At 39.8% G+C, this 12,167-nt stretch overlaps 1 protein-coding gene across 1 annotated transcript; it reads left to right on the forward strand.

Annotated features, from left to right (window-relative positions):
• Positions 1 to 1,898: 1,898 nt before the first annotated feature.
• On the forward strand, positions 1,899 to 4,746 carry LOC140522396 (protegrin-3-like). Its single transcript, XM_072637777.1, has 4 exons — positions 1,899 to 2,087; positions 2,842 to 2,952; positions 3,204 to 3,275; positions 4,528 to 4,746. Exons 1-4 carry the CDS (start codon positions 1,899 to 1,901, stop codon positions 4,669 to 4,671), a joined length of 516 nt encoding a protein of 171 aa, XP_072493878.1. The 3' UTR covers positions 4,672 to 4,746.
• Positions 4,747 to 12,167: the final 7,421 nt, after the last annotated feature.

A 12,167-nucleotide genomic window follows, 5' to 3' on the forward strand; every position in this document is an offset into this window, starting at 1 on the left:
CTAGGTTAAGAAAGAAAGTTGTGAAATGGGAAAAAAAAATCTTCATATCAAATTTCATTGATACAGGTATGGTATCCAAGCTATATAAACAACTAGCAGATAATCAAGATGATCGTTCAATCCATGGGGGTTGATGTGAATACAATATAATAATAAAAGTGTAAGAGGCACTAAGATATAGGGAAATTCCTATAATGAAAGAGAAGACTCATGGCAGAATCCTGAGGTATACTTATATGTAGGGGTCAGTATATGTATGATGAACCTACAAAGGAGAGGGAGAAAAATAATGACAAGTAAGAAGAGAAGCTTAGAGAAGCATCACAAAATATCAGAGAGGACGGAGTATCCTAAAGAGGGGGCATCAACAATGTCAAATGCTGCAAAAAACATACAAGAAAAATAAAACCTAAAAAAGGCTATTGGATTTATCAATAAAGTGATCTTTGGCAATCTTGAAGAGATTTTGCAGTCAAGTGGTAACAGGGAAATAAGATTAGAAGGGATTAAGAAATGGAGGTGATCCAGAGAAAGAACTAATGAACTCTGAATTGAAATTGAAGTATAATTTTTCACTTTCTTGATTTTTCTTGCTTTTTGTGACATGGTTAATACGGAATATGTTTTGTATGATTTCACATGTATAATGTTTGCATTCTAAATGGGTAGGGGAGACGTGGAAGAGAGAGAATTTGGAACTGAAAGTTTTTCTAAATGTTAAGAATAAATAATAATTTTTTTAAAGGAAGTTGAGGTGAGAAAGTAAAATAACAAGTTTAGACAGTTTTTTTCCCTAAGCGTTTAGCTGTGAAGAAAGATATAGATAGCTTGAAGGGCTGGTAAGGCCAAGTAAAAGTTTTTCCAAGAATGGGGGTATTCTGAGTATTTTATAGGCAGCAGGGAGTCATTTGATAAGGAGCAACTGAAAATTAGACAGAGAGAATGATTGAAAGGGAAAACTCCTAGAAGGGATGGGAGAAGATGGGACCAAGGGCATTAACAAAGGGATGGGCCTTGGCAAGGAAAAGAGCCACTTTGTCCTCAAAGATCAGAGCAAAGAAAGAGAAGAGGGGAAGACAATGAGAAAGTGATTTGAAGTGTGGAACTGGGGAGGAGAGGAAACTTGCTAAGTGACTTGCCTAAGGTCATACAGACCGTATATTTAAGAGGTGGGATTTGAATCCAAGTTTGCTGGACTCCAAAGCATGCTTTCTATCCACTATGCCAGGCTTCCTCTAGTCTTAAACCTAGAAAGTACTTAACGTACATTTATTGAATCGAATCTAGTCTCATTTCCCAATTGGACTATAAACTCTCCGAGGACAAAAACTGTGTATTTTCATCTTGGTATAATCAGTGGTGAACATAAGGCCCTTACTATCACAGATGCTTACTAAATATTGAATTGGATGTGACAGAGGGAGGGGAGAAGAGAGGCTTTCTGAGTTAGATTTGAGCAATCCTGGATCTAGTGCAAAGTAATTAGGCAATTGGGAAGGAAACCCATCAAGGATACAACCTGACTCTAGGATTCTGTAAGACAGGAAAAAAAGGAGAAATCATTTATTTCTTTACATTTCTTCACATCCCTTCACCAGTTTAGACCCTCTGCCCTCCTCCTCATTGAGTTTACCGTATTTCCCCTCTTTCCCTCAATGCCTCCTTTCTACTAACTCTAGGGCTCCATGAAGCAACTGAAGGAGAAATACCTCCTTACCTTGGAGGAAACCCCAGACCCTTAGGACAACTGTTGAAGGATGACAAAAGAAAGGGGAAACCACAGACCTCAGAAAACTGTTGGTGCCCAATTGCTTTAGATGCTCATTGCCCATGTAAGGCCAGGAAGGAGGTAGTGAATAAAAGATAACTCCTTCTGGATCATAGCATTGAGGATAAGGATGGCGAGGAGCTGGATCATGTGGCTGCCACCACTACTGCTACTGTTACTTACTCTGATGACTCCATTAATTGCTGACCAGATCCTGAACTACCAGAGTTTGGTGAACCGATTCATCACCAACTACAACAAGAAGTTGCTCTCAGGCAACCTCTTCCGACTCCTGGTTCTGAATCTGCAGCCTGAGATGGTGAGTATGGGGAAAGGACTCCCACCTGCCAAGGTGTCCCAATATGAACCTTTCACTTCAAATAATCTACTCTCCTAATTGAGGAATCAGGAAACTTGGGGAAGAGTTCCAGGCTTGACACTAGTTTCTTGGATCCTAAGCAAATGTGTTTCTTTCTCTGGGCCTTAGTTTCTTATTTTGAAAAATGGATAAGTATTCTTGAACAGTTCAACTGACATCATCTTTGTGAGGAAAACACCTTCGGAATGAGAAAGCATTTGGAAGGAGGAAGTGTGGTTTTCCTCATATTCAGTGGGTTCATTCTTGCTTCCATGATTCTCTTAAGTTATTCCCTTACCTAGAATGCTTTACCAATCCCTGCCCATCCAACCATACTTACATGTCAGAGTGTAACCCAAGTTCTCCCTAGTCACACTAGGTCATAGTTATATCCCCCTCTCCTGATACCCTACAGCAACAGTTCTCAAACGTTTTGGCCTCAAGATTCTTTTATACTCTTTAAAAATTATTGAGGACCCCTCCAAAGAGCTTTTATCTAGGTTTTCTCTTGATATTTATCATATTTAAAAACTGAAACATCATAATATTATTATGAACATAGTTTTACTTCTTGCACCACTGAAAGGGTTAGATTAGATTGTGTCTAATGTGACTTCTAGCACTAAATGCTACCATACCACTGTAGCTTACTGCTGGCCCTGAAGAAGCTCCAATGAGACCTTAGGCTGAAAGGCTATTCTGGTTTTCTCCCCAGAACAATGATCCTGCTACTCCCCGTCTTCTGAACTTTACCATGATGGAGACTGTCTGCCCCATTACCAAACCACACCGCAATCTGGATGAATGCGATTTTAAGCAGAATGGGGTGAGTGTATCGTGGATTGGGGATGTCAGGGTGGTCTCTTTCTGGAGATATTCCCCAGGAAGATGAATTTTGCTTTCCTACTGCCCTGAGGAAAGTAACTTGCTCAATACTAGAAGCAGAGAAAGACACCCCTTCTGGGCTGGTTTGGGGCAGAGCTGTGGTATCAGGTTTGAACTGCTGTTATCCTTGGCATGTCAGAAGTAGATGTCACAGGTTCCTAACTGAGTCCAATCTTCCCAACACCTTCACAGCTGGTGAAACAATGCTCCGGAACCATCTCCTTGGATGCTCCTCAGAACTCTATCAATATTTCTTGTGATGGGGTAAGTGATATCTCCCCATGGAATCTCGGGGGAAGAGATCAAACCTCCAGACTAGATCTATAGCTAGAAGAGTTTGGGATCAACTTTGACCATTCTGCCCTCTTTTGAACCTTGGCTACCACCTAGCTTCCCTTTCTTCTTCCAGGCTACAGTAGGAGATACAGCTGCAGAAATAGGAACATTTCTCTTCCCCATTCACCACACTCAACCCCGGTTCCAGAACTAGAGGGGTCTCTGGTCTCGGAGTCCTAAGGAAAGAGGAGGCAGTGGGACAGGAAGGGCCTAGACCTGTTCTTCCAGAGAATTAATCACAGGATTTAGAACTAAAAGGAACCTTAGAAACCACCTAGTTCAAACCCTCCTTTCCCCTGAATCCCAATTTATAGAGAGGGAATTGAGGTCCAAAGATGTGAAGTGACCTTGCCCAAGATCATATGGCTAGTAAATGACTGAGCTGAAATAGGAGGTGTGGATTTTAGGAAAAATTTTTATTTAATGAATGTTTTTTAAAAATGGGTAATGAAGAAGAAACCTCTGAGGCATTATCCTGCTGTGCTAGCTTCGTCCAGTGGAGTCCCAAAATCTGGGAATTTGAGGTTAAATACTGAGTCTGTCACTTACTAGATGTATAATGATCTGAGCCTTAGTTTCCTCTTCTCTAAAATGAGGTTGGATTGGATGATTTCTGGTCTTTCACCAGTCTAACTGCTATGACCCTAAAGGGCAATCATCTCCAAACCCTTAAGGTTAGTGTCTTTAAATCCATACCATCATTTAAAGAAAAATTTCTGGTGAGCATACTATGATCGAGAAGACATTTTCACAACAACACCTGCTCAATTGCTGGAGTTAGGGTTGGGCTATTTCTGCCCTGAGGAGCTATTGAGTAGCTTAGATGGGATACGATTGGAAGCTTACACAGTTGCAAAAGGAGGTAGAATGTGAAATTCTTGGGCTATAATGGGTGAAGGATAATTGTGATTACAGTTGTAGACAAACCCCATGATGCCTCTCTTGGGGGAGGGGGAATGTGCCCCATCTTCCTCGCCTCCAGTTAGTAAAGCATCTACCCGTTGGGGGAAAGTCATGGACCTCTTGGGATGACATCATACATACTCTTGCCCTGGTCCCCCCACTTGGAAGAACACCACAATAGAGGACAGGAATCTCGGTGTGCAGTTTTCTCCTGTCTTTGCAGGCTGATTCTCAGAGGCTACAACCTAAGGAGTTCTGTTTACCTTTTTTTCTGCAGACTGAAGAGTTAAAGAGTGAAGGTTTTTTACGTCGAATTACTCAGGGTTTTGCAAATCTCATTTATCAAAAATATAGAATCCTGCAGAATGTATTTAGGAAACTCCGGAATATTTTTTCTAGAGGACGTGACGATAAAGAATAATATCCTAGGGTGAATCTGCACCTTCACTTCTACTTCTGGCACCAAATTCTGCCCTGGTCCCCTTGCATTAATAAACTGTGTGTGAAATGGTCAGTTTTACCTTCTCTAACACAGTGTTCTCTCCAACTCCATTCTCAACTCCAGTTCAGTCCAGGTCAACTATTTCTTAAGTGCCTCTCATGAGCTCAATACTAGGGATGTGTGGGAAAAATAACACAGACCTGCCTTCAAAGAGCTGCCATCAGGGAAGGGCTGGGGACTGGGAAGTGCATTCATTTTCTTTTTATTTTTTAAATTTCTTTGTTTGTTTTTAGTTTTCCACATTCACTTTTGTAAGACTTTTGAGTTCTAAATTTCCCCTCTCCCTCCCTTCCCCCCTTCCCAAGATGGTGTGCAATCTGATACAGGCTACACATGTACAATTATATTAAACATATTTCCTTATTAGTCATGTTGTGAAAGAAGAATCAGAACAAAAGGGGAAAACCACAAAAAACAAAAAAGAGAGAAAATAATAGTATACTTTGATCGGCATTCAGACTCCAAAGTTCTTTCTCTGCATTTTCCATTTTCTATCATGAATCTTTTGGAATTGACTTAGATCATTGAATTTCTGGGAAGAGCCAGGTCTATCAAAGTTGATCATCGCATAATGTTGCTGTTACTGTGTATAATATTCCAGTTCTACTCACTTCACTCAGCATCAGATCATGTAAGTCTGTCCAGGTTTTTCTGAAATCCACCTGCTCACCATCTCTTATGGAACAACAGTATTCCATTACATTCATATACCACAGCTTGTTCAGACATTCCCCAATTGATGGGCATTCCCTCAATGTCCAATTCTTTGACCCTACAAAAAGAGCTGCTATAAATATTTTTGTACATGTGGAACCTTTTCCCTTTTTTATGATTTCTTTGGGATACAGACCGATTGTATTGCTGGATCAAAGAGAATGCACAGTTTGATAGCCCTTTGGGCGTAGTTCCAAACTGTTCCCCAGAATGGTTTGATCAGTTCACAATTCCATCAAGAATGCATTGGTGTAAAATGCACTAATTTTCAAAATGTGCTGGGGACAAGAGGAATATTAGGCAAAGCACTCTTGGAAATTTAAAGAGGGGGGTGATTACTTTTAGCCTAGGAGTTAAGGGAGGAAACCGTGGATCAGAGAAGAAGGTATGGAAGACTGCCATTTAACACAAGAAAGAATTTTATTATTGTAAAGAGAGTCACTTTTTTCTCCTTTCCCCAAGAGCTCTAGAAGCAAAAAAGAGTGGGGTAGGGCTGGAGCAGCTCCTCTGAGTGGTGTATCTTCATCTGCCATTAGAGCACTGTGAGCTTAGGCTACCATCTCCTAGCTCCATTCAGTTCCTCTTGGGTACCAATGGACTTGCTTGTGTCCTACCTCTCTCACTGTCTCATCTGAAGTTGCAGACTCACTAACATAGGATGGAAAGTTATGAAGATTATCAACAATAATCCATACATTTCTCAAAATGACTCATAACTCCATGTCCACTGAGATTCTCATCTTCTCAACATTGTGTGACTCAAAGTAGTCACACATTCACATCATAGATAATAGAATGGGATCAAACATAAAAGAAACAGCATTAAAACTCCTGAGAGACCAAGGCAGCCCCTTCTGGTAGGTTCTGAAATCTCAATTTCCCAGAATGCCCCCCTCCTCCTCTAAGACATGCTCTCACAGGGAAGAGGAGGCAAAGTCTCCAGAGACCACGGCATAAAAAATCCTTCCAAGCACCACCCCCCAATCAAAATCACACAGCAGATATCAATACTCCACTCCACTCCACCCCCACCCCATTTGTCTCCTGGACAATCAGCAGGCAAACATTCTCATCTCCTCATGATTCAGCAGGATGAACTCTAAAGGGACTCTCAAGTGTTTCTGACGTCATTTAGTGCTGCTGGATCCAAGGTCCCCAATCAATAACACCTATGTCCATCTTTACCTCCCTGTAGTCCATCAGTTTGAGATGGAGCAAGTGAATGTCCTTACGAGCCACAGGTATGCATGCTTAGAAACTATTCCAATCTGGGATGGAGCAAGTGTGATAAAAAAGAGAGTATATTTTCTTTTGCATTTTAATTCCACGTTATTAAATCTGTGTGATCATATACTGAGTGCCTGAATCTGAGTGCCAAGAGAAGAGATCTGAGAAAGTAAAATATCTCATGGAGTGGAAGCAATGATCCAAAATATAACTATTAGATTTCCTCTTGGGTTAAAAATTTGATTAACATTTCATTTTAGAGACTAGACTTGGATGAAGCAATAAGAGGAAAATAGCATATGTGGAAATACTGCATTGGAGGTGGAAAAAGCCTTGTTCTAGCTTTAAACCCTCCCTCCCCCGCTCTCCCACCCCCAAAAAAGGAGACTGACTTGCATACATATTTAGCAGAACTAAAGTGTGCCCCCTGGTGGCTAAATTATATACTGCATGCTGAGCCCAACACCCCCTCTCCCCCAATATGTTTTGTTACCTCAGTAATAGCGAATTCCACCGTCAATACTGTACAACCAGCACCTTAGACCTGTCTTAATTGTGCTTCTGGAGCAGGAGTCCTTAACCTTTTTTAATGTAATGGATCCTTTTGTCAGTCTGGTGAGATTTTTGGACCCCTTCTCAGAATAATGTGTTTAGATGCATAAAATAAAATGCATGCACACACACATATATATGTGTGTGTATATATATGTATATACACACATATGTATATACACACACATATATACGTGTGTGTGTGTGTATATATTATGTGTATGTGTGTGTGTGTCTATAGACCTCCTGTTCTAGTGAGACTGATGTCATTGTAAAGACCCTTGGGGGGATATTGCTTATATGAAAAAACAATGAAGAAACGGTTCCCATGAGAAATAATGACATCCTGAGGGCAGAACAATGGAAAGTTTCTGACCCATGTATAATACCTTGCTCCTAGAATGTTTCAATCCCATCTCCACCGCTGTGACTCAATAAATTTGGGCTTCTCTCTCTCTCTCAGTTTAGACCACTTTCATCTTTCGATCTGTCACATCCTCAATTTATTATTTGTTTCCTCAAGGGAGTCATGAGACTACATATTGGCCAACCATCCTCCACTTAGCGGAGAACATATCCTTGAGACCTACTTTGATGCCCACATGTGCACAAGTTGTAGAAGGGCATTAGCCAAATCAGGAATTGCAGAATACACAGTCACATGTTCTCAGGTCACATGTAGGGATTTGTAATTTTCATGTGTGGAGATATTCGTCCTAGGATTTTTTTAAGCTTCTGAATTTTTGAGCTGGAAGATATTTCCCTTTCAACTGATTCTTTTTCCCCCTGAAAATATTTGTTTTCCTTTTGATCTTCATTTTGGAACTTTTCTCATTTTTTTACTGGAATTATTTTTTTTAATATGGGGAAAGCATATAATATATATATTAAAATATATTTATAGCTATAAATACTTCTATATACTTACATATATGTGTGTGTATAAATATGTATATGTGTAATATAAACATGTTATGTATAACAATATATTATATTTGTAAATATTATATACACATACATACATACACACAGAAACACACACACATTGCCCTTGGGATTTTCTTCTCTTGTGATCAACCTGTTGTGTCTCAAAGAATTCTTAACACATTACGTTGGTGGATGTCATTCATTATTAATGAATTCTATCTGCTGCTTATAATGGTATTGCACCGTTATTAATCACTAGCAAGTGAAATTAATAACGCTATCATGATACTGATTACACTGAAGCTTAATCGCATTTGGCATTGAATTCCCTGATGCCATTTGCTTTTCCACATACTCACTGTTGGTGGTTACTTTCAATATCATCGTTAACACGGTATTATGGTTTTTTTGCCTCCATTATTAGGTGACACCTCACATTTGTCTACTTGCTATTTGCATTATTGACTTTCTAAGTCTGATTTTTAATTAGAATTTTAACAAAATAGGGGCCAAGATGTTAAAGAATGTGGCATCAAATAGTGGCTCTAGAATCATGATGGTTTCTTTGAGCAGATCCAGATAACAAAAGAAAGATCATGAAAACATTAAAGGAAGCTGTGATAGATTTGGAGGAATGTGAAATGTTCACCAGAAAGTAGGATTTGGGAGATCTCACCCAGACAGCATTTTGCAAACTATTAGAAACAATCGAGCATTCAAAAATTCTTGGCATGGTAACTATAGGAGATGGTATTTGGCAGTTGGCCACCAAGCCTCCATCTAAAGAGGAAGGCTTGCTGAGGGAATTTGAGACCATAATCATCGAGAAAGTTTTTCCGTGGATGCACTGAAATGTTTGATAAAGTCACTACATCCATGGATGGTGTAAGGGGTCTGGATATCTAGGCCACAAGGGAACCACAAGTCCAAGTTAGTTATTTTCTAAAGAAAGGACTTGTTTCTATGTCTCCCTGTACCTTTGGGGAAAGATCATTGGAAGCTTGGATTAATTATGTAATCGAATGACTGCAGCATTGACAAGCACTGGAGGGGGGAGTGGCTGGAATGCACCCTGAAACCATACGGCAATAATGCTTGCAAAAACTGCAGCAACAAACAGGGGTGGGCCAGGATGTACAGAGGTCATATGAAGCTTCTCAATACCATTCAGCACAAATGGCAAATGCTCTTTGACTCTGCGGTATGTGTATAAGCATGGAGTTGAAACTTCTCTGCCCCGTTTTAGTCCTGATATCTTAAGAAGGTGAAGATATGTCTCAATCAATCAAACATTTTAGACTAAATGTGAAAAGCCCCTGAAGGCCATTGAATGAAATGACATGATGCCAAACAGGAAATCTATTTCAAAAGTCTGGGAATATTGGTGATATCTCCATCCAAGGATCATTTGTAAATTATCCAGTTGAGAAGAGGAGGCTTTTCCGGAAACTGAAGCATGTGGGATTTCAGCCCAGACTTGAGAAGAAAGCACCTGGTGGGGAAGGCCAGACTGAGGCTTCAGCCTTAGTCAGGTCTCCCCCTACTCAAAGCACGCCATTCCTCCCCTCCCTCGGCCCCCACCATCGAAAGACATTGCAACTTCAAAGGACCCAGAGGATGCTAGACTTTCTCCCTTTCCGCTGTTATCCTAAATGGCATGCCTGGATTAGCTGGTGGCAGTGACTGCATCATTGGGAACTAAGCATTCCTGGCTCTACAAAAAGACTAAAGGGAACTTCTAGAATCTAGAACAACCCTGTGAGTGGGAGTAAATGACTTCCAGCAACGAGGAAATGTGAGTTACCTCTTTGCCTAGTAATAAAAATAATAGCTAACACTTACCAAGTGCCAGGCACTGCTCAAAGAGTGTTTGATCCTCACAACACTGTGAGGTAGGTGCTGTTATTATCCCCATTATATAGATGGGAAAATTGAGGCAAACTAGTTAAGTGATTTTCCTAGGGTCAAACAGCTAGTAAGCGTCTGAAGCCAGATTTGAACTACAGTCTTCCTGACTCCCAGCCCAGTGCTTTTCCCCTGGACTTTGTATGCACTTGTGGCAGAGTGTCACATCCTAGATTCATTTAAGAAATAAAAGGAGAAGCTACTATCCATTACCCTACCTTTAGAAAACAGGTATGGGAGCAGTACCCTGGGCACTGAAAACATTAAGCCTGACTTTGTTATTATTACTTGATCCAACAAGCATTTTGGAGACAAAGATGAGATTAAAAAAAAGATGAGATAAAAACTGGACAACTGAAAGCATCATAGTTTCTCTTTCAAGTGTGAATGGTAAATAGTTGAATATGGTCTCCATCCTGGGACCTGAGGAATGTATGCTTTGGAAATTTTTGAAGAATTTTATGGCAGACTGTTTCTTGAGATTGTTAAGAAAAAAGACTCAAAGGAAACAAAATAAGGGCCCAGAACAGAGCTGTGATGTGATTCTAAAGATTTGGATAGCCCAACATATACCATAAGAAGATGCTTTGCTGTCCCTGCTTCACCGAGATATTTGATGGACCTTTGAGAGCACTGGATGTCTTTTTCCACCAACATCTTTAGTCAGTATCCCGGGACGTAACTTCACAATCACTAACCTGATGAGGACACTGCTGTTTATATCATAATGTTCTACCAGCAGTATGAACATTCCATAAGGGTCTGGGAATCTTTGAATTCTATCTTTGAATTCATGGTAGAGAAGAGGAAAAACATCTGGAGTCTGACATAAACTTTATATATAAGGAGAATGGATCTCAAAAGGTTTAAAGGAAGGTTAGATAGGATGTTCCGGCCTAACATTCTGCAGGGTCTCAGTTTCCTTCCTTGAGTTAGCTAACTTAAAATACATGAAGGGCTGTCATGTGATACACTCTTAAGATTTAAGTTCTGAATATGCAAATAAAAGCTATTTAAATGGGGAAAAAGTAGGGGAAGTGATTAAAAAGAACAATGCAGATAAAATTGGAACTCACCGACCAATTTAGATTTTCAAATTTGCCTACCGTTGGGCAAGTAATAGGATGATAACAACACGGCAACCAGACACACCCAAGAGAAAAAAAATCATATCCATTCAAGGTATGATTCTGTGAGAATAGGTACAGGTACATTAAAAGTCAGAATGAGCTGAGGCTAGCAGTGAAATAATAGGGGGAAAAAAGGATTTGAGTTGTTCTTATTTTGAGAAAAGAGGAAGGTCAGAAAAGGGATGGGACCCATTCCTAGGGTGGATGACAATAATATTAGGTTAGGGAAAGGAAGCAGTTATTTATTTAATTTTGCTTCTGCTTTCTCGTCCAAGAATAATACTGTAAATGGAAAGGACAGAATGAAATTGTCTGATGGGATTTGGAAAACAAAATAAATAAGAAAATAATGAGATCATCTAACTGACCTTAATGATTTCAAGTCATTAAGTTTAGTCAATTTACTTCTTAGCGTACAGATAAGAGTTGGGTGGGATGGCTAAGCCATCTTTGATAAAAATAGTGGAGAGGAAGGGAGCTGCTGTAGGAACCAGGAGGTGCAAATAGTCTGATTTAAAAAAAAATAAAGGAAAGAGTGGTGTTTGCAAAATGTAGGTCAGCGAGCTTGATAAACCATTCTAATTTCCCTTTCCACTTAACTATGTTTGACATTAATGACTGCAGGCAAGGACCTAGCCATGAAATTGCATCAGATTCTCAGAATCAGAAGATTCAGGTCATCCCTTTCCCATTGCATGAAATAACTCTACAGTATGTCTGATGAACTGTCTAGCAGTGAGTCCTTTGTCTAGACCTAGGTCTTAGGCTATCTTGGATTATTTTTTTGTCTTATCTCTTCTATCTCCCCACCCAAAGTGTGAGTTCTTTGAGGAAATCAGTTTTATCTTACATCTTATTTCATGCCTTATAGTATTTAGCGCAGGACACTGCACATAGTATTGTACTTTAAGAAAGCAAAAGAAATAACAACTGATGTTGATGTATTGAATTGTATGGCCA

The sequence above is a fragment of the Notamacropus eugenii genome, chromosome 1 (genome assembly GCF_028372415.1).
Source record: "Notamacropus eugenii isolate mMacEug1 chromosome 1, mMacEug1.pri_v2, whole genome shotgun sequence".
Classification (NCBI taxonomy): domain Eukaryota; kingdom Metazoa; phylum Chordata; class Mammalia; order Diprotodontia; family Macropodidae; genus Notamacropus; species Notamacropus eugenii.